This window comes from Setaria italica, chromosome IX (assembly GCF_000263155.2).
Source record: "Setaria italica strain Yugu1 chromosome IX, Setaria_italica_v2.0, whole genome shotgun sequence".
Classification (NCBI taxonomy): Eukaryota; Viridiplantae; Streptophyta; class Magnoliopsida; order Poales; family Poaceae; genus Setaria; species Setaria italica.
In genome coordinates this window covers 7,378,381-7,401,577 of record NC_028458.1, presented here as the reverse complement: position 1 = coordinate 7,401,577, position 23,197 = coordinate 7,378,381, and the positions used below count along the sequence as shown (strand labels likewise).

At 46.9% G+C, this 23,197-nt stretch overlaps 2 protein-coding genes across 2 annotated transcripts; one reads left to right on the top strand and one right to left on the bottom strand.

The window, feature by feature from the left end:
• Nucleotides 1-2,627: 2,627 nt before the first annotated feature.
• LOC101758640 (DNA-directed RNA polymerase I subunit RPA12) lies at nucleotides 2,628-6,120 on the top strand. Its single transcript, XM_004981945.2, has 5 exons — nucleotides 2,628-2,852; nucleotides 2,955-2,995; nucleotides 5,391-5,474; nucleotides 5,560-5,616; nucleotides 5,704-6,120. The coding sequence occupies exons 1-5, from the start codon at nucleotides 2,735-2,737 to the stop codon at nucleotides 5,773-5,775; spliced, it is 372 nt and encodes a 123-aa protein (XP_004982002.1). The 5' UTR covers nucleotides 2,628-2,734; the 3' UTR covers nucleotides 5,776-6,120.
• Nucleotides 6,121-6,402: 282 nt separating this feature from the next.
• LOC101758234 (probable serine/threonine protein kinase IREH1) lies at nucleotides 6,403-22,769 on the bottom strand. Its single transcript, XM_004981944.4, has 18 exons — nucleotides 21,990-22,769; nucleotides 20,876-20,943; nucleotides 20,590-20,775; nucleotides 19,104-20,441; nucleotides 17,102-17,274; nucleotides 16,738-16,972; nucleotides 15,561-15,653; nucleotides 15,346-15,486; nucleotides 15,182-15,274; nucleotides 14,381-14,591; nucleotides 14,198-14,283; nucleotides 8,831-8,919; nucleotides 8,028-8,079; nucleotides 7,876-7,932; nucleotides 7,630-7,803; nucleotides 7,376-7,453; nucleotides 6,884-7,048; nucleotides 6,403-6,799 (listed from the first exon to the last, which is right to left on the bottom strand). Exons 1-17 carry the CDS (start codon nucleotides 22,624-22,626, stop codon nucleotides 6,965-6,967), a joined length of 3,795 nt encoding a protein of 1,264 aa, XP_004982001.1. The 5' UTR covers nucleotides 22,627-22,769; the 3' UTR covers nucleotides 6,403-6,799; nucleotides 6,884-6,964.
• Nucleotides 22,770-23,197: the final 428 nt, after the last annotated feature.

Genomic DNA, 23,197 nt, shown 5'->3' with positions numbered 1-23,197 from the left:
ATTGGGGGCGCAGCGCACGGGAGGGGGGTGGGGGGGAGAGGGAGGGGGGCCGCGACGACGCGGATCTGAGGGGGGGAGAGGCCTCAGGGAATGCAAGTACAGTTTCGACAAGGAATCTGTCGGGTGGTGTGGTACCCGGGGGGCGCGACCCGGCTCGGCGCCGCGGGTGCTCGCGGTCGCGGTCGCGGTCTACCGGTCTCCACTCCAACGGTGGGTTCGGCGGCTCAGCTCGACCGTTCGGCACCTGCGTGCGCTGTCGAGTGTCGACCGTGGTGGCTGCCCAGGGCATTCAATTTGTTTTTTTCTTTATGGTCGGCCTTTTCTTTTCTGAAAAGACTTTATGGGCGGCTGACCAGACCAGGACGAGGGCGCTGAAGTGCTGTGGAAAAATTTGGTGATGCCAAAGGGAAAGGGAAGTTTCGCGGTGATTCTGAATTTCTAATCAGTGGAGAAATAAACACAAGCAAAGCATGTCACGGCAAGTCATAACAACTTTTAGTGATTTTTTGGACGTGTATGGAAACGGTGGAGGCCCATGCGTTTCAAGACCACCTGTCGCTTCACTTTATTAGTTGTAACTTTCTCCGTACGCCGTTTTGTTGATGCCGTTGCGCTCTTATGCATGTCATGGTGTTTTATGTTGCTGGTAGACACGCTGCGCTCGGATCAAACGAATTAACCGAGAAGATAATCCGAGTTGGCTTTTTTAGGTGTGACGGGGGGAGAGAATCCCCACCTTTTCATTTCATGGAGCTTATTGTAAGCTCAATAAACCAGGAAGGTTCAACAATTTTACAAACCAGAAACAAAACGTTTGACACCAGGCTTCAGTCACCATTTGCTCGTCGCGAGGTAATCTGGTGCATCGCCACATACGTGCTTCTTCCCTGCAGGCCATCATGAGGCGTGGGAGGGAGAGGCGTCCTGTCCTCGGAACACCACGTCGTGTCGGTGCTTCCGCAGCTGCCAGGCGCACAGGAGGATGTATGTGGTGAAGGACGACGCAGGCAGCCGCGCCGGCCTGGGGATCTCCCAAAGGGTCGCCACTGTCAGTTCCGACCACGCCGACTGCAGCCCAGAATCGAGTCGCAAGGGGGCAGCGCAGTGCCATATGATCAGGAGACTCGGCGCCAGAATTGCAAACTTCACAGCGATCGTTGTCGACGACCTTTTTCAGCAGCAGGTTGGTCTTGCACTGGATCCTACCTTGCACCAGGAGCCACCCGAAGAAGCGCACTTTTGGGGCGCTCTGTTGATCCAGATGGATTTGTAGAAAGGACTCTCACTCCTGATCGCGCAGCCATGGTTGCTCTGTACAGAGGGCCCGCCCGGAGCACACCATCCGGAGCTGCAAGTGGGCAGCTTCTTATGTCAGCGTCGCCTGAGAGTTCGATCGGCTGCAGCAGTTCCTCCAAGGCTGCAAGTTCAGCTGCCGCTACTCTTGTCAGGCGTGGCACAAGGTGGTCCCTCAGTGGCTCGCCGAGGACAGCTGCTACGACGGCATCTGGCGCCGTGGAGTGGCTGTAGCGTGCTGGCATTGCCTCACTGAGGCGGCCAACCGGCAGCCAATTGTCGTGCCAGAAGGATGTTGCGGTGCCACTGCCGACCGAGGAGGAGGAGATGGCCATGGACACGGGTAGGAGTTCCATGAGACTATCGAAGCGATCCCCGAGCGCCTCACCTTGTGGTGTAGCCCGAGTTGATTTTTTATGGCGTGATTGAGTAAAATAGAGGATAAGAGGTTGGCAATGCAAAGTTGTGGGGTATCGTAAAAGGAGATAGGGTTGTTGGGAGATTATAATTAGTTTCAGTTATGGTTTACATTTGTTTTTATTTATTTTAAGGCAATATACAGGTGCCACAATAAGCGGACACACAAATGCTTTGCTTTGACAATCTCAAGCCATCAGATAAAACATGAATTTCGATAGGTAATTTGTAGGAAAAGAAATGCGTGGCTAGAAATCTGTACATCAGAAAGTTAATCGCAGCCTGTTACAAGTGTTGCAAGCAAAGACAACAAGCAGGGGTTTGGCTACAGACCATTGCTTCAAGTTCAAGGACGTGTCCGCAAAATGGCAAGCAAAGCTGGAAAAATCTTATGCTAAAAGCAACACGTACGATCATTCCATACGCATCTTTATTTTATATTATACCCTCAAGCTAGCTTTTGTTTTTTTTAAGATATACTAGTTGCTTTTGTTAGAGCCCTTCATTCATCAGTGCCAACTAAACTACGCCCTTAGTTCACCCCCAACTCCCAACTTTAACATTATTCAAAAAGAAGATTTCCCATCACATCAAACTTGCGGTACATGCATGGAGTACTAAATGTAGACGAAATTAAAAACTAATTGTACAATTTTGTTGTACTTTGCGAGACGAATTTTTTGAGCCTAATTAGTCATTGTTTGCACAATAATTCACAAATACAAACGAAAACGCTACAGTGTGCTACAGTGCTAGCACAGTAATTTTGGCCACATATACTCCGTAGACTGTAGACACGTACGTGGCACTGGCACGTCACGAGGCCCTTCCGAGTTAGGCAGGCCCATTGGGCCAACCTTGGGCCCACCAAAACCCTAAATGAGGCCATCCGGCAGACCGCGGCGCTTTTAGCTCTCTCTCCGTGGCGGGCGGGGGCTACGCTGACTGTTTTTCAGGCGGCGGCGGCGGAGCGGGAGGGGTGAACCGGGCGACCGAGCAACTGAGCAAGCGACAGGCGACAGCCATGGCGTTCTGGCAGGCGCGCGATTTCCTCTTCTGCGGCGTGTGCGGCACCCTCCTGACCTTCGACTCCATCCGCTCCGCGTCCTGCCCTCTCTGCGGCTTCAAGCGCAAGGCCAAAGGTATCCTTCCTCCTCTGCCGCCTTCTCCTCCTCCTATGGCGCTTCGTTGATATGTGGGACTGATTGATAATAACGTGGAATGCTTTGCCCCCCTTTTTGCAGAGATTGAAGGGAAGGAAACACGGTACACCGTCACCGCCGAGGTAAAACTCACGGCTCTCTTTCTGTAGCAGTCGTGATGCTTTTCTCATCCCCTTGTATTTCAATCCAGAACGAAAACGCATAGTCTTAGAAGAATTCTAATGTGCGACCTCTGTGAGAATTGTTCAAGTATATGAATGACGGTTATCTGATGGAACAAACCGAGTTTGGATTAAACTCAGTGAATGATTTGTACGATGCTTGCATGCCCCGACTTAATTTTTTATGAAGTTGTCTCTGCCCCTGTCCATTTTATCAAAATTTCCCCTTAATGAGGCTATGTCAAGTTTTCAACCAAGCTTCCAAACCATTGGCTTTCGGGTGATTTTCCTTTGATTTTTGAGAGAGCACTAGAAGTACAATGCACAACATAGTAGCATAGGTCATGCTTCCGACATTATGGATTCTAGTGTAAATTTAGCACAAAATCTTGTGTAGCAGTTGAACTAAGCACCGATGATTTTCTAGCTTTGTGTGTGTAGGGTATACTCTGAGTTGCTGACCAAGGAATTATACAAGATGTGTTATCAGACTAAGCCTTCACAGTTTGCCGTAGTTAGAGCAACTCCAAAAGACCCCTCAAAACATCTCAAAAACATGGTTTGGGGAGAAAAAAATGAAAACTGCCGCTCCAACAGCTCTCACTTCCTTGCTGGAAAAATACGATGACCCGAATCTATCGTCCTCTCCCCCGCATATTTGCGCAACCTCGCCCCTTCCCCAATCGCTCCCTTGGCCCACTCTTTTCCCGCGCGCTCCTTCGTTCCCGCGATTGATTTCGCCTGCGGTGGCGCACAGCGGACCGGCAGCATGCCGATTCCGGCGACCACAACGGCGGAGAAAGGGAGGAAGCGAGGTCTTGGGCACTAGCGTCTCACCAGGATTCCGTTTTGATGGTCGCTTGGGGAAGAAGATGGCCGGAGGGTGGAGTTCACCGGCAGGGCGGAGCTTTGGGCTGCAGCGGCAATGGTGGGTTGGGGAACCTCAATCCTCGGCCGAAGGGGCCATGCTCGACGCCTAGGAGTAGTGGAGGGTGGAGCTTGGGAGGTGAGGAAGGTGTGGATGGCAGCGGCGTACGGCGGGCGCGGGAAGTCGCCATCGGCGAGCGCGTCCATGGCGAGCATGGTGCCGATCTCTACGGATGCCCCGCTTGCGGAGGCTCAGGTGGATGTTCTCCATCTCCAGGACTAGGTGCGATCGGGTGGAGTTGGCGATTGAGTAGTCGGAGAGGATCTCGTTCCCCACGAGGAGGAACTTGACCCGCATTGCCAGGTAGTAGGGCACCAGGTTCTCGGTGATCAGCGGTCCGCGGCGGCGGCCGAGGCGGCGATGTCTGGGATGGTCTTGTTGGGCACCATGATGGAGATGGGCCAGCGCATGCCCGCCAGCGCGCGGCGCACGCCCGGCTTGTCCACATCAATTCTAGCATCCGTGACCAACCATAGGGGAGCTAAGCTCTACATTTCAGATGCTTCATGTCCAGTGCTGTTTCTGTGGCACCAGAACTTCAGATTAGCATGCTAGGGTTGTGTTTGTTCATATTTTCAGGCTGTGTTCAGATAACAAGTTGTTCGGAGTGTGCAGTGTATGTTTCAGTTGTTCAGAGCTACCGTGCACTGCCTCCTGGAAGGATACTTGCAGAGCAACATGCTTTCTAGCTTTGTGACAAGGCGGAGAGGTCCACGAGATGGTCGGGATGGATTTACAGACGATCCAGAGCGGTCGTGCGTGCCGTCACGGAAAGCAGTTGGCGTCGTAGATCTTGACGGAGCCGGCGCTCGTCGCGTGTAGCAGCTCCACGGACCGCCGCAGCGAGGGGATGTCGTCTGCCACCCTAGTTGATGCCGAGCCCGTGGCCACCGCCGCCGCTCACCCCGTGCGCCGATGCAAGAAGGAAAAAACTGGAAAAACATGAGCTTCCAGCTCAGCTCAGTTTGCCATAGCTCCAGCCTTCCGCTATCAAGACGACACAGTGGAGGACATAGGTAGGTGGCTCGAGCGTGCTTACCGTGGAAGGAGAAGGCAGCGCAGAGCAGCAGGAGGACGGGGAACCGGAGCGGCGGCGGTGGCAACCATGGATGAGGGGGGCGGCCCAGCTCAGGGGGCTCACCCGTGCTGATGTAGCAAGTTTTAAAATATTGAGGAATTTATTATTGGTGATCTGCCGTGGGATGTGATGATTTTAGGGGAAAAAATTTAGTAGAATCCCCAATACATAGTTTTGGGGAAGAATTTTTTGAGAAACTCTTGGAGATGCTCTTACTAATTGGAAATTTCAATTTCTACACTTATCCTGTTCTTTTGTCCCAGCAGAAATGAAAGTGCTGTCTCATGTTGAGCTAGGCTGGCTTTAACCGTCAATATGCTTCTGGTGTTTAACTACATGCTATTTTGCAGGATATTCGAAGGGAGCTGAAGATCGAGCCATTTGTGACTCTTGAATCAGCACCAATGCAGGAGGTGGTTGTGCGAAGACCTAAGGTAAGTACTCTGTCCTTCTAGTATAATCTATGTCTAATAAGTCCTTGTTATTATGAGCTCTTCACAAATCTGATTTCTGCATTAGACAAGAAGACCCTGTCCGGAGTGCAATCATCCAATAGCTGAATACTACAGCAGACAAGTAAGCAACTCATCCTTAAGCATTGATGGTAAATTCCTTCCTAGTTTTCTGTTTGCAATTCTAAGCTTTTGACACCTGAAATTGCAGATGCGTTCAGCAGACGAGGGAGAGACGACATTCTACGAGTGCATGAAATGCCATCACACGTTCAACAGTTAGAATGGCAATCTTATTGCCCAAGTGGCCAAGTACCAGTGTTACATGGAAGTGCACACCCGTGCTCTGTGCCAAACTACTTTTGACGGAACCTCAATGTGCTGAGTAGCCTATTCCTTGGGTATAAATATGAATGTGCACGTATCCATAGGAAGTGCTACTACTTTCTAAAAGTGATTGACCTGAAAGCTGCATTTCTGCAGCGTGCTTGTTGACATTTGCTGGCTGGTCCATTTGTTTGTCTTTTATCTTTCCCTTCTCAGCGTTCTAAACTTAAAACAATTGATCTCTTTTGCCAACCCCAACCGGCAATATGACTTATTTAGTTTGAACAAGTTTACCAAAAAACTACAAAACTGGATCGAGTGTGATGCCATGTTTTCATGTTACAGATTCTGGGGTCACGATGCTATAAATGGGCTGCAATCTTTTGCATGCAATCTCGTGTTGATAAATCATTATGGTAACAGCTAACTCTACATAATGCTTATGTGGAGATAGTTTATGCGATTAAGTCGATGATCAATATATTCTTCTGCTCGAGAGATTTCAGATGTTTAGTGTAAACAGTGTCAGATATGCAAATTTTTTGGCGCGGTCAGATATGCAGTTATTTCAAGTTTAACACTATCACCAAGAAAGTAGAGCCAACTGCATCTTTTTCGACCAGTTCCACGGCCACCAAAATGTTGTGAACAGTTCTGGCCGCAGAGAAATCCTGCGGGCTGCCAGCTCAACGAGCCATTGTCGATTAAATGGCAAATTTCTGAAACCCACCTAAATCTTCAGGGGTTGTATTCTGAATACAGTAACCTTGACCAATCTTCACGAACCCAAGGCTGATAATGGGAAGGGGGGAAAGAACAAAAAACAGCGCTCCTAGGTCTCATGCCAAATTTGGTCAAGGATGATTCACTGACGATGGCATGGCAATTGTCATGAAAACAAGGTAACAGCAAAACTGTACTCAGCTCCGCGAGACGTAGGAACAGCCTCAACAAGAACAGACCCTGCCTCACACTTTGATCTGCAAAAGTCACAATAACAGCCAAGATAAGCAGCATTTTGAGAAGAGATAATTAAGAGCAAATAGAAGAAGTGATATTCTTACATGTACAAGACCTACGTCACACGAGCACCTTGTAAACTGTTGGATTACTCCAAATGAGTCAATCCAGATTTAGATTGACTGCTACGTTTCTGATCTCGGCGGCGGGTCATCCTTCAATCCTTTGGTCAGCATGTCGTAATTGATGGAAGCAAGTTGTGACAGATTCTGCAGCAAAAAATGATGTTAGAAGAATGTCGTGGTACAATCTTCTACGCAAGTTGTCACTGGATAATGCCTCAACCATTCAGTATCTGGCTCGTGGGATACAGTGATACTACAATCACAGTAACACCACAAGAAGTGATAGTTACTACTTGTTCAAATATAAGACCGAGATGCAAGACAAAGAGAAGGGTGATGTGGCTAAAGTTGAGAGGGCGTTAAGTGAAAGGAACAAGCCAAATGAAACGATGGAAGAAGGTGCCTATGTTTCAATCACCGTCAAGACATGATAGGAAATCATAGCCCAGTCCCCAGTGCATGTAGTCTTACCTTGAATGAGAAGTTGCTGAAAGAATAATTGACATTTGCACTAGATTCAAACTCATTGAGGCCACTACTGTCCTCCCCCTATTGCACAATATATGGAACAGTTAGCAAAGCAACTTAAGAACACAAAGCTAGATCAACTATTGAAAATACAGTATTCTTTTGGCTTTTCTTTTCTATGCTTCCTACACTGCTTAAAATGAAAAAGGAAGATTTTTATTTGTTGCTCAGCAACTAAATAAGAAAAATACCCATACCATGTCATCTTGGCGATTGCTCACACAACTACTGCTTCCACTAAGGCTTCCATTATCACTGGAATCCTCAGACTCGTATGCTTCATATATGTTTTCATCGGACGGATTCCAAGAATAGCGACTAGTGAAGTAGCTAGTATCAAATGCACTATCCGAGGAGGGAACAAAGGCAGCCTGCGAATGATTTTCTGTTATCCCTGGTACACATACAGAAACGAGATGCACTAGAAGTAGGTCCTATCTCACCTTCTGCCTAGCAAGGGTATCCCAGCTAATGTCCTTGAAAAAAGGATGTCGTTTAACCTAAAAGAAACAAGATTCCCAACATCACGTCGATATCATAACCTTTTTTTTAACAAATTTACCGAGAAAGATGGTCTGTAGTGTCTTTAAAATACCTCTGAGGCACCATTTGCCCCTAGTCGTTGGTGAGGATCTTCTGTCAATAATCTGGACAAAGTTTTTGAAGATCTTCATATTAGTTTTAATTCAATCATATCAGAAATGAACTTGCTGAAATAGTTAGAATTGAGTATGAACTAGATGAGTAGCGCTACAATTGAAAATTGCATTGTTCATGGCATATGCCTGTCCTAACATATAAGATCCCAACATACATACTAGTGAAAATTCATACCTTTGAGGAAGTAAACTAAAGTAATTTAAAACAACAGAATACAACTGATAAACTGAAAGGGGAAAGCATATAGCCATAAAGGTTACTCTGCCGCCATTATCCTATAAAAGCAAACTGGAAATGACAAACTATCTAGATTCTCACGGGCAACTTCCAGAAGAGTAAGATTACAAAAGTTTGATACTCCCATTCTGAGAATCTAATAGATAACATTATCCGAAACAACTGATACTTAAATGACGATTTCAAAATTAAAATATGGCAGAACATATTTAAGTTTTCTTTGAAGCACAGTTCAACAATGATGGATCAAATGACACAGGTAGTCCTGCATGGAATTTGAAGCTTGAATTGGAACAATAAGTTAAAAAGAATGCTGCAAAGGAAAAGGACATTGCGGCACGAGCATGCAAAAATATGATATGGTTAGCCCTAAATTGTGTGTTATAGGATTCCGTGCAACAAGCACAAATATCTACCACACAGACATTTGAACACGAGCTATAACATGAAATCCTATACCACAAGCAATTGAGTGCTAAAAAAGTTTCACATATTTCTTACTTGGCAATTAAATCTCGTGCCTCCACACTCATCTCTTCTGGGACATGTGGCCAAGGTATTTTGCGATTCAGAATATTGTCAAAGATTGTCTACATCACAAGTGTAATAATAATGTTAAGCTAAACCAAGTTTTCAGATAATTGATCTACAGAGAAGATCTAATATAGTATATCGATAAATATTTGCTCCAATGACCAACACACATTAGTAAGAAACACTTCAACAACAACAACAACAACAACAACAACAACAACGTAGCCTTTCAGTCCCAAGCAAGTTAGGGTAGGCTAGAGTTGAAACCCAACAAGAGCCACAAATCAGGGTTCGGGCACATGAATAGTTGTTTTCCAAGCATTCCTATCCAAGGCTAAATCTTTGGGTATATTCCATCCCTTCAAATCTTCTTTTATTACCTCTTCCCATGTCAATTTTGATCTTTCTCTGCCTCTCTTCACATTATTGTCACGCCTTAGGGTTACCCTACGCACCGGTGCCTCTGGAGGCTTTCGTTGGACATGTCCAAACCATCTCAACCGGTGTTGGATAAGCTTTTCTTCAATTGGTGCTACCCCTAACCTATCATGTATATCCTCATTCCGGACTCGATCCCTTCTCGTATGGCCACAAATCCAACGCAACATACGCATTTCCGCAACACTTATCTGCTGGACATGTCGTCTTTTTTAGGCCAACATTCTGCACCATACAGCATTGCAGGTCTAATCGCCGTCCTATAAAACTTGCCTTTTAGCTTCAATGGTACCCTCTTGTCATATAAAATTCCTGATGCTTGCGCCACTTCATCCACCCCACTTTGATTCTATGACTAACATCCTCATCAATATCCCCATCTCGTTGTAGCATTGATCCCAAATATCGAAATGTATCCTTTCTGGGCACTACTTGGCTTTCCAAACTGACATCTCCCTCCTCATGTGTAGTAATGCCAAAGTCACATCTCATATATTTAGTTTTAGTTCTGCTGAGTCTAAAACCTTTTGACTCTGGGGTCTCCCGCCACAACTCCAGTTTCCTATTTACTCCTGCTTGACTTTCATCAACTAGCACTACATCATCTGCGAAGAGCATACACCAAGGGATATCCCCTTGAATGTCCCTTGTTACCTCATCCATCACCAAGGCAAATAGATAAGGGCTCAAAGCAGACCCTTGATGCAGTCATATTCTAATCGAAAAGTCATCTATGTCACCATCACTTGTTCAAACTCTAGTTACAACATTGTTATGCATATCCTTAATAAGTCCAACGTATTTCGTTGGGACTTTATGTTTGTCCAAAACCCTCCACATAACATTCTCTGGTATCAGCCTTCCGCCACTCCTGGTACCTGTTCTTCCGCGCCACCACCCTTCCGCCACCGTTCTGCCGCCAAACCCACCGCTCCACCGCAACCATGGGTGATTTCTTCGTCACCCAAGCTGTCTTCGAGGACGCCATCGCCAAGATGATCGACATCAGCCAGAAGTTGGACCGGGAGCTAGGCAACGTCCGCCAAGAACAGGGCCGCCTTTCCTTATCCATCAGCAACATCCAGACTCAAGGTGCTAGAGAAGAATGGCCGCTTCAACGCCTCTGGTTCCTCTTCTGCCGGCAATGGCAAGCACGGACCGCCGCCACAGTCAGTCCACAAGCTCCGCTTCCCCAAGTACGACGGCACCGAGGATCCCCTGGGCTGGCTTCACAAGTGCGAGCAGTTCTTTCATTTGCAGGGCACCCCAGAAGACCAGAAGGTCTGGATGGTGACATTCTACTTGGAGGGTGGCGCCGGCCAATGGTACTACCGCCTGGAGAAGAATTGCGGCGTTCCTACTTGGCCCGCATTCGTCGAAGGCGTCAACAAGCGGTTTGGCCCTCCGGTGTGCAGCAATCCCCTCGGCGAGCTGACCCATCTACGTCGCACGGGTTCCGTCGATGACTACCAGGAGCAATTCCTCAAGCTTCTAGCGCGATGTGAGGGCATCACCGAGCAGCAGCAAATCAACATTTTCACCGCCGGCCTCCTCCAACCGATGAGCATCGACGTGGAGATGCATAAGCCCGAGACCCTCGAGGACGCCATGGCGCTTGCGCGTGCCTACGAGTGCCACACCCAAGAGGTTGATGACGGCTCACGTTCCCTGGTGCGTTCGACGCATTCATCATCACGCAATGGCACGTTCTCCGCCACCCCGGCCCAGCCTCCATCGACACCGCCAGCATCCAGTGTTTCGTCGTTGACGCTGCGCGCGCCAGTCAAGCCTACTGCACTGTCAGGCATGCGTTTCACGCGCCACCTCGACGGCCTGTGTTTTAACTTCCCCGAAGAAGTTCTCGTGCGAACACGCCAGGCAGTGTTCTATGAAGGGCATCTACTGGATGGAGCTAGAGGGCGACAATGACGTTTCTAATGGCGCGGCCAAGGACGAGCCGATGATCTCCATCAACGCCATCACAGGCATCCAGACGAGCTCCACCTTACAGCTTGCCACTGTCATCCACGTCATGGGCCTCACCGCCTTGGTGGATTCAGGATCCACCCATTCGTTCATCATCGCGGACACCGCCGCCCAGCTTGGGCTCACTCCCGATGCACGGCCGGGCCTCACCGTCAGCGTTGCCAACGGCGATCGCGTGCCGTCCGCCAGCGTCTGCTGAAACGTCGTCGTCCACATCGGCCAGCACCTCCAACACGTCCATGACGTGTTCTCCGTCTTGCACGAGCACAGCCTCGTCCTCAAGCGGTCCAAGTGCCTCTTCGATGAGCACCGGGTTCACTACTTGGGCCACATCATCGCCAACAACGCCGTGGCCATGGACACTGACAAGATCTCCGCAGTCCAAGCTTGGCCACTCCCACACTCCGTCAAGGCGCTACGCGGTTTTCTCGGGCTGACCGGTTACTATCGCCGGTTCATCGCCCAATTATGGCGTCATCGTAGCACCCTTGACAATGCTACTGAAGGAGGCATTCCAGTGGAGTCCGGCCCCAACGGCGACATTCGAGGCCCTCAAGTCCGCCCTTACGACAGGTCCCGTGCTACAGCTTCCTAATTTCATAGTGGACTGCGACGCCTCTAGCTCAAGCTTTGGCACGGTTCTGCACAAGGGGCCGGTCCCATCGCGTTCTTCAACAAGACGGTGGCGCCTCAACATGCCAAGCTCGCACCATATGAGCAGGAGCTCATCGGTTTGGTACAGGCAGTACGGCACTGGCGGCCGTACCTCTGGGTCCGGGAGTTTGTCATCCGCACGGACCATTGCAAGCTTGAAGCACCTCCTCGACAAGCGCCTATTGACAATTCCGCAGCATACATGGGTGAGCAAGCTGTTCGGCTACAGCTTCCAGGTTGAGTACAAGCCGGGCAAACAGAACGCCACCGCCGATGCCTTGTCACGCCACAATGAACATGAAGTGGCCGGCCGCGTCCACACCATCTCCCGACCGGCATTTGCACTGTTCGAGGACTTCCGAGAGGAGGCGTCTTCACTACCGGAAGTGCAAGCCAAGGAGATCGAAGACGGCACGGCAGGGGCGGCGTGGACTCTAGTGGACAGCTTTGTCATGCACCGAGGAAGGATTTTCGTGCCTGACTCCTCCGCGCTCTGGCCTCAGCTTCTTGCCACGGCCCACGACGCCGGACATGAAGGTACCCAGAAGACGCTGCACCGCCTGCGCGCTTCCTTCTACAGCCCGCATGCGCCCATGATGGTACGGGATTATGTCAAGGGTTGCGCCGTGTGTTAGCGCAACAAGACCAAGCATCTTCATCCAGCAGGCCTGCTGCAACCATTGGACGTTCCTCAGTCGGTTTGGAGTGACATCGCCATGGATTTTGTTGAAGGATTCCCCAAGGTAGGAGGCCGGTTTGTGGTGCTCACGGTGGTTGACAAATTCTTCAAGATGGCGCACTTCATCGCCTTGGGTCACCCCTACACCACCTTGACGGTGGCTCAGGCCTTCTTTGACGGCACCGTTCGCCTCCATGGGCTTCCCTGTTCCATTGTCAATGACCGCGATCCGGTTTTCACCAGTGCCATGTGGAAGGAGCTCTTCAACCTTGTGGGCATCAAGTTGCGCCTCAGCTCCGCCTTTCGCCCGCAGACCGATGGTCAATTGGAGGTGACAAATCACGTGTTGGGGGTGTATTTTCGCTGCTTTGCGGGCAACCGTCCTCGCAGCTGGCTGCGCTGGTTGCCTTGGGTAGAGTACTGCTACAACACGTCCTACCAGTCCGCTTTGCAGTGCTCGCCATTTCGGGTGGTGTTCGGCCGAGATCCACTGTCCCTGTTGTCCTACCAACCGGGCTTGGCACGTGTGGTGGCCCTAGATAGGCAGCTGTTGCAGCGGGATGAGTTCCAAGCAGAAATCCGAGAACGTCTTCTCCAGGTGCAGGACTACATGAAGGCGACGCATAACAAAGCTCACCGGGCGCTGGAGTTTGAGGTGGGCGAATGGGCCTGGTTGCGCCTGCATCAACGCTCGGCCGTGGCCATCACTGACAAGTCCAACGCCAAGCTTGCTCCCCACTTCTATGGACCTTCTTTTCAAGTGGTTGAACGCATTGGTCTGGTGGCATACCGTCTTCGCCTGCCCCCAAAGGCTAGGATCCATGATGTCTTTCATGTGGTCTTTCTGAAGAAGCACGAGGGTCCTGTGCCTCGCTTTGCCGCTAGTGGTTCATGGCCGCGCAATGCCTACTTCGGAGAAGGTGGTGCGTGCCAAGCCGACAGCCACCTCTTGGGACCTTCTGGTGCAATGGGCAGGTCGTGGAGCTGCTGATGCTACTTGGGAGCCGCTTCACACTTTCAAGGAGAGCTACCTAGATTTCAAGCTCGAGGACGAGCTTTTCTGTCAGGGGGGGTGGAAGTGTTGTGGACAACTTCTTTGGCAAGAAGTTCCACCGCAGGAACAAGGGCCCGCCTCCTCCAGGAGAGGCTAGTTAGTTGAGATTCAGATTAGAGATAAGAGTTAGTTGGGTTTTGTAAGCCGACTCATTAAATAAGAGCCATAGGCACAATAGATTAGATTAAGCAAAAGAGAAACCTCAAGCTCAGAACCTCCTAGGGAGGCCGAGTAGGTTGTTTATCAATCTGCCATTGTGTTCTAGCCAATCAACTGGTCATATCATATGCCTTCTCCAAGTCAATGAAAACTATGTGTAGGTCCTTCTTCTTCTCCCTATACCGCTCCATAACTTGTTTTATTAAGAAAAATTAGTAAGAAACACTTATTTCCAGAAAATATCTAATACGCCCTGGCTGGCTGCAACTGTGCAAAACTGATATTTTGATGTTATGACCATGACTTACAGGGAGACTGATAACCTAGCTGCAAAGAATCATTCATTTAATGTAACATACAATACCTGGGGGTGTTCTGCGTTGAATGGAGGTATGCCAACAATGAGCTCAAAAAGAATGACACCAACAGACCACCAATCTGCACTGCAACCTAGGAGGATATACATAATGATAAAATAGTTAGTATCAAATAGGTAGTCAAAATGAATAGGTACCGAACCTAAAAAAAGAATTCGTTTAGCATTTACCATGTCCTGTCCCCAAAAGGATCTCTGGTGCTAAATAATCAGGAGTTCCAACGGCAGAACGATTTTGTCTCCGTGCTCGGTGATCCATTTGCTCAAGTTCACTCATCTGAGGCTCATCATCTCCATACAGCGAAGCCCCACTAACAGCAGGACCAGACAGATCATCTGTGCTGTTGATCAAACCAACCTTGGACAACCCAAAATCTGTCAACTGAAGAAATGAGCATTAATAAGCAGCACAAATAGAAAACACACTAGTACAAGTAAACATGTCAGATTAAGATAAAAAAATGAGTTTCATGTCCATAGAAATATAAAAGGCAAAGGATATTGAATTAGTGACATGAAAGTTGAACAGTAAATAACAACAGATATTTGATTCTATGTGAAAACTACAGTGGAGTGCTCTTTTTCTTCAAGAAAAAAGAACCTCCAAGATTTTGAGCATAGCCTTCTATCCAGTATGTAAAGTCCAAAAGAAAATATGAAGGCATCACAAACTTTCTAATCATCCATCATGATCTCCAAAGATCACTCCTCAATAGTCGCATGTGCTGGCCTCTCCTACTGCAAATCTAGTGCATGCTGTTCTACAACTGCCATTAACCATTATGCATTTTGATTCCATGAACAAAATATACCAAATTGCTGATATATCAAACTTTGTCAGCCAGTCAGACAACACAAGTTAGAGCTTGCCATTAAAAAGCATGGGGAATGAACTTTAGTTTTTCCATATCTAATATGAAACATAAAAATATATAACAAGGAGAGAAGGTTTAATGACCATATCCTCCATACCTTAATATGTCCATCATGCGCTATCAACAAATTGTCAGGTTTTAGATCCCTATGAACTATCTGCATGGAGTGCAAATATTCCAAAGCTAGAACCTGCAGGATAATTGGATTATGAGACAGGGGGAATGAAAAAGATAGAAAACTATTAGATACTATGAACTTACAACTTCTGCAAGATATACGCGAGCAACATCTTCATCCAGGCATCCTAAATTCCTCAGTAATGAGTAAAGGTCTCCTCCATTTAGGTACTCCATGACCAGATACAAATTCTCTCTCGAGGTAAATGAATAGAAAAAGCGTACCTTCCAAAAGCATGGCGACTTTATAATCAAATTATAACATTCCAAAACAGGGTCAGATTTGTAGGGTCACTTACCACAAAAGGATTTCTGACTGTAATCAAGATATCACGTTCAGCCAATATACTCTCGACAGCATTTTTACGAATCATATCTGCCTTCCTAAGAACCTGCTTAAAAAGGAAGACATCTTGTTAAATCAGCCAATAAAATAGCAATGTATGCCCTGAAATCAAAGGAAGCAGGGTGTGCTGAAGTACGTATGAGACAATTTTTACTATAATTATAAACGGAATTAAGCTGAGAAAGGTTAGTGAAATTGGTTTCATGGTATCATTCCTTGCTAGAAATCCACCTATGTTCGGCAGAGTCAGATCCCCTCCTATGTTGTTTTGACATAGCTGATTGTTTTTTTGTGACAAGCTTGGCAGTCCAGCATAAAAACTCAGCCATTCTGATGGACATGAAACCCAAAAGAAAATTGCTGTTGTTGTAGTTGTATTGCTATTTGCTAGATATCTTAGACTACAATGCTTGCAAGAAGCAAGCAAGATGTTATATGTTCAACAAGATACCCACACCAGAAGTATCACAATTAGCATTAACTTCACTTAAGCCGAAAAGCTATATTGCAAAAGTTATCACAAGAACATCACAAACATGACAGCATGTGGTCTGAATCTGTAATTGACATTAGCAGGTACCACACGTGAGCTCTCTGACGATATGCAGTAGAGTAAAAAAAACCCATTGAAATCTGTTACCATGTCAACACAAAGCGACAACCATGATCTAGAACAGCCAACTACAGCTTGGCATAAGAATGCTAATGTTTAATTGGATAGTCAAATCATAATGGGTGAGGATATTTGTATATAGTGCAAAGTGATCCATAGGAATATCCCTGTGTTGCTATGCCAAGATAAATCAGCGACAGCCATTTAGCTTGAGTGCAACCTCATGTGAACTGTTAATGAATTGATGGTACCAGCCAGACTCACATTGTGGATCCACAGGTGACACAAGGCCATCAAACTAATTTAACAGCAGTCACAGCACTAGCCACTAAGAAATATGTGCACACAACTTGAAAACAAAGTAATTGGGCGAACCCACTGTTATGACGCAATACAGAAAAGTTTCAACTTTTGGACCTGAACCACTTGCACAACTTGGGTATGAACCATAAGACCAGCGTCTGATGAAAGACGTGCATGGTTGCATGAAAGAAAAAGAAAATCAACCAGTGAATACCTTTATAGCAAAGAGGTCTCCTGTAGTTCTTTTCTTGGCCAAGAAAACACGTCCAAATGCTCCACGACTGATAGGTTTCATGATTTCAAAGTCATCAATTGACGTGCGATCCTTGACTGGATGGACAGGACTTGCACGCAAGCTACGAACAACATCATCTTCTTCATCCATTATAGTGCTTGCTGAATCAACCTTGTCCATATCGACTGAATCACATAGCTGCAGGTACTTCTCCCTAAATGATTATACAAGAAAGTAGCATCACTACATTGATAAGCTTCGAAAAATGAAGTGACCCGCAATAATAACTTCTATTATCTGGCCAGGACATTACTTAAAATGGAAGGCCAAGTAAGAGTCTCACCGGTGTAGTTTTTCTATACGTGTTCCAAATGTCTGCACTGTGAGGGCCTCATGCTTCCTGCGGTTGACAATTTCTTGAAGATCTTCTATGCAGGTAACCATTTGGGATAACGCACTTTCTTCATCCAGAGGAGTATTCGCGATGCATCGTGCAATATCAGCAAGTTCAACAATCTACATAAATTGAAGGAAGTTATTATAGCAACTCTTACAATTTGATATCTAGAGTTCAAGGTGGAATCAAATATCCAGAATACAAGTGTTAACAACTGAATTCATTTTCCTTACAGCCAAAGAAGGAATAATGTGAACACAAGAATGAGAACCTTTTCAACTACTACTGACTTGATCTACAGTTTACTCTTAAGCTAGCAAGGCCTGTGAAATTACGCTTCTCAGATAAACCATAACTTCCGCATGAATTATATATTGGAATCATGTATCCCTTGTGTTGCCAACTTGCCTTCTAAATCTCATGAACTCTATAGCATTACCACATATTACAGCAGTTTTGGATCTGTTCTTTTCTTTCAGTATGCACACCTAACAGTGCAGAGGACATCTCAAACTATCAAGCTATCACCGATTCACCATGTCAAAACTTCCTTCAAACATTTCTCGGGACCCTGAAGTCAGTAAATATCTGAAACGTCCAAGGTATAGTTTCACTGCTGCATTCTAGCGAAAACTTATCACTCCACGTTATAATGCACTACACAACACACTTTCAGGGTACAACACATTTACCATGTTCGAAACTTCCATTCAAATATAATCCAGGATAACTCACATCAGTAATACAATTTACAAGATAAACTGTTCACTTCTTTTTTGGGGGGTGGGGTGAGGCAAGAGAAACTATACTGGGTTGTTGGGTGATGAACAGCAAGGGTGATGGTGTATTCACAGGGAAGCTCTGAGCAACCAGTTTAGGCGGACAATTTCCTTGCTTAATCTCAAATGCTTCTGCCGAGCTCTTTATGTCGAGGCGGCCCTAACAATCCAACTATCACTCCTATTAAACAGCTAACAGTTCCGTCGATTCAACAACTCACAACCATGGATACGAAAGACTCAACAAACTAGCAAACTGATGCCTAACAACTCAAGCTGTGGACAACTGCTGCTCTTGCTTCCAGCCTGTGTAGGACTTGCCGGCGAAAGTGTCCACAACATATTCAAGCTTCAGGACAGGGCCTAGTTCCATTGGCTTCGTCAATCCTAGTGAAAATATAGCACGAGGAGGGAAATTTCTAGGAATTCCACCTGATGCCGCACTGATATATGGGTAATGGGGGAATGGAATGGTTTATGGAATCCCATTGAACAGAGTGGTACATACTTAATATTCCATAGACTATTAACAAGTTACAAAGATCAAACACCCAAGAGGTACACACAAGGTGTGTGAACAGAGTTGCACAATATGGTTGTGCTAGAGCCCTACGTCCCTATCAAATGTGAAATGTCACTAGGATTAGAATAAGATCATGGTGAGATATCAGAAGATAAATGTGATTCTCTAAATCTCACACCTTTAGTTAAGAAGTCTGCATATTTGTGAAAGGTTGAAACTAGGACAAACTGTACATAAACTAAAAGTAGCACACATGAGATATGGCATATTGATAAACTACACCAGCATTTAATAAACTGTGGATATCATGCAGTTATCTAATCTAATATTATAGGTTTTAATAGAATAAACCCATTGATGTTTTCAAATTGCATGAAAGCACTTGCTGATACACGATCACTTATTTTTGCCAAGTGATATGCAGCAGTTGCATGGGAAAAAACTTCAACTGCCAGAAACAGCAGACAAATAGAACGATATAATCAGTTGGGTTTTGTTGTGATCAATTGCTTTGCACATTACACCAGTACAAATAATTAAATAGATGCTAATTCTCTAGTCATGCATCAAACGATAAATTTATAGCACAATGTCAGGTAGCAAAAGAGAGAAGAGACAAGCAAAATATGGAAACTGTATCTCTTACCTGCGGAAGATCATCACTCTCATTAATTGCATTTTTACCAGCTAAAAGCATGTCTATATGATTTGATCTTGGAGTCGTTAATGGAGATCTAGGAGTCATACTTCCTGCGGATGATGTAGCCATCCCATGATCAGATTTTGGTCCAAAACGAGTCTTGCATGTCATTGAAGGAAGATTTTTAAAGTCATCCAATGAAATAGTGTTGTCAGCCTCTTGGAGATAGTCAAGCATATCAGCAGATCCTCTTCTAGACCAATCGGAGAGTTTTGGAGAGGGACCATCAGATTCTTCATTGATGCTTGAATTTGAAACTTTTGCAACATCTGGGCTGCCCGCAGCATTTGGAAGATCTTTCTGCGAATAAGATTCTACCAACTTTTCTAATGTTTCTGCAACTCTGATTAAACGTTCATCAACACTAACACCTTTTTGATCGCATCTGTCAGCAACCGCACAGACCCTTGAATGATCTTCTACATAATGTGTTGGAACATATTCTTCACATATGCGGCACATTATTGAACCCTCTTCAGAAATATTTGGCTGGTCAGACCAGTGTCCCCATGAAGTTTTATGTTGATGCTTGGAAGGAAGCTGCTGTTGTGGTACAGATTCGACTGGGCTGCTTAATTCAACATGGTTACTAACTGTAGAGTGTGCATCGGTTTTCTTATTAGGCGATTCGGATTTAGTAGGGGTAGATTCTTTTGGGGCCTTTATAACAGGTGATGGAAAAGGTTTCCAGGAAGACATCCGTTCTTTGGTTGGAGAATCAGCTTCTTTCTTAATATCTGTATCAAGGGGCGGAATGAGCTTAACAGGCTTTATCTCCTGGCTGCGCTTCCATTTCATATTATGCTGCTCCTGACTGTATGATTTTCTTGCTTCGCTTTTACTGGCTCTGGATGTTGCGTCATCCACACCTGATTGAGATAAAATCTGCCTATCCGCAGACTGTATAATCTTATCGCGATGATCAATAACAACTTCACCCTCATCAAAGCCATTTTCCTTGTGGAACTGGAGAAGCCTTGTGCATCTTGTAAGGATAAAAAGCATCCGGGTGTACAGTTTCTTCAGCACACCCATTGGGAGCTCCTGACGATGATCATCCAAATCTTGCACAATTCCTTCACACTGAAGCCAAAATTCCCCAGGTGTCATGACACAGCAGCTACGTGCAAGTATTAACAAATCCTCCAAGGTTTCTTTCCACTCAGGATGAGACTCTGCATACTTTTCCATTACACTAACCAAGTCTCCTGCAAATACTGCCAAATCTGAATTTACCTCTTCCTTTGCCTTCTCAAATCTCACCTGGATAACTTTTATTACTTCCTGCATAGATAACAGGAGACAATATTATTATTACTTCACAAACCTTGAAAATCTAGAATGGGGTAAAAGAGAGGGAAAAAAAAAAGAAGACGTCAAATACACACATATATATGGCACTTGTCTCACACAGACCATGAACAGGGATTACCTTTAAGTTGTAAATGCCCCGAGGTTTCCAAAAAGGAAAAGGGCGCACCCCTTTGGAGTTCAGCTCATGTGAAAAACTTTTTATATCTGCAGGGACTCTCTTCCTCGGTGCACTAGTAGCCTGCATGATGGCTTTAAAGCGTGGAGACTCAGATTCCTTTGGTGTCTCACACGGATCATATGCACACTAAAATGCAAGCAAAAGAGGCAAAGGCAAGGATAGATTAGCCATCGTTTTCTCAAATGGAAGTCATAGAAAAGAAAAAAAAACATGGAAATATCACTACCGCAGCCTCTGGTATGTGAGTCGGTGTCCTCAGATCTCCAGAATGGTTTCGTAGTGCACTAGGTTTAGCTGTGTATGAGATGGATTAGATGGCCACGTATCACAGAGATAAAAAAAAATAGAACAAAGCCTCCAAAAGAGAGACCACCAATTAGTTGCATGGATATTTTCATAGCAGACTAAAAGAGGGAAAATTAATGGAGAAAGGACTATGAACATGCACAAACAAGATATCTCTGCTACAGAAGAAGCATTTGACTCCATTTTTTATAAATCAAATGTGCAGCTGTTAGATATTGTCATCTGGGCAGCCCAATGGGGCAAAGCAAGACTAGTTGCTGGCAAGCCTAACATAATGTAGTTTCATGTGGGATGTGCCGAAAGATATAAGCACAGATCACGTAATGATCAGCTAGTTCGGGTAGAAGGAGATGCATCTTTGTAGTAAAGCACTCTCACTCACCACATAATACCATCCAGTGTGCTGTGATTTTCATTTTTCAAAAAGTTTAATTTATTAAAGCATAAACAGCAAATTGACTTCCGCAACTCTTATAAACATTGCTAAAGTGTCAAGGAAGTTATAGTGTAAAGTGTTAAAAGTGTCTAGCATGTGATAGAACACGTCACTCAAGCACAGATCCAATGAACTGCATATATAGGAATAAACCATGCTTATGAGCTCATTAGAAATGACTTATGTTCAAGCACCAAAAGAGCAAGCAACAGCTAACTTGACTTGTATTATAACCCTCTCTAGCTTGTGGATTTCACGTTAAACAGCTAGAAACTTTCTTCCTTGCACTAGTGTTTCAAGTTCCTTAAACAGATACCGCAGAGCAAGATGAATCGTGCAATCTCAAATCCTAACAGCTTAAGACCTCTATGTCAACTGCTTTTTCTCAAGCAGCCAACTCACTAACCATTAGAGGGAGCGTCGAATAGCTAGTGTTTGCTCACCCATTCTCCATCATCCCCTGCCTAAGCAAGAGCTCAACAAGGCAAAATTCGAACCCCTAGCTTGGACAAATCACTAACCAGCTTATAGAGTCGTGCTGGATAACCCTAAACTAAACTAGCTTTTGGATGAAAAAACAGGGAAAGTATTTTGCTACCTTTTACAGCGCTCTTCCCTTCTGCTCCCAAGCTCGTCCCAGCTGCACTTCGACTCGGCGGCTCGGCCGTCTTCCCCTTTCCCCGGCTGTTACTACCACTGCTACTCGAATCCGCCCACGAGCTCACGCCCTTCCTCCCGCCGACGCCGGCTGAGGCAGCCGGCGGCTCCGCCTGGCCCTGCCCACGCGAGAGGTTGCTGCTCCCGAGCGCAGCGGCCATGCGCTGCCCCTCCTGCGGCAGCGGCCCGGATCTCGTCTTGATCCGGTTAAGCCCCAGCGAGGAAGCCAGGATCGGCGACAGCGCGGCTGCCGAAGCGCCACCGCTGCCCCCGCCGCCCGCATCCCTAAGCTGCGCCATGGACCCCTTCCTCCCATCACCTGCCGGGCTCGAGGAGGCCGACGACGAGGCGCTCTTGGGCGCGGCGGCCGCGGAGCCGAAGAGCTTGTCACGCTTCCTGGGAGTCTCCGATTTAGTCTTCTTCTTGTCGGATCTGGAGGAGGACGAGGACGCCGGCGACGCCGCGGAGCCCGAGGCCGGCGCCGAGGTGGGTGTGCGCGGGCTGTTGCTGCCGTCTGGGCTAGACGAGGACTCCGACGACTTATGCCGCGACGAGAAGAAGCGGCCCTTGAACACCATCGCGTCGCCCCGCCCCGCTCTGCCCGCCGGGAGGAGTTCCGTCGAACAGGCGGTGGAAGCGAAGACAGAGACGCGGAGTGGTAGGGAGCAGGGACTACGGAGCGTGCGAGCCGGAACAACAGGAGGAAAATGCACGGAGCAGTAGGTAGACTCCGCGCAGTGTTTTTCGGCTACAGATCGCAGTATGCATAGGGTAGGACAACACGTGCACTACTCAAAAAAAAATACAGACAATATTAGAGAAAATATATTGCGAATTGAAGCTAAGCGAGGCAGGGACGCAGACAGGCGGCGCTACACGTCACTGGAGGCGACAATCCGCTGATGTTGCCTTTGGTGACAGCCCCGCGCCGCTTCCTTCCCGCTGCTGCTGCCGTTACCCTCTCACCCCCGCGCCGTCATCCTAAACCGTCTCCGGCGGCTCACGTCGCCGCATCCACCACCACCACCCTCCACCACCTTAACCTGACTCCGCCGGGAGCCCACCTCCAACCCTCGGTCCCACCCGCCCCTCACCCACCGGCTATCCAGCAGCCAACCCCGACCAGCGGCATCCCTATCGCCGCGCCAC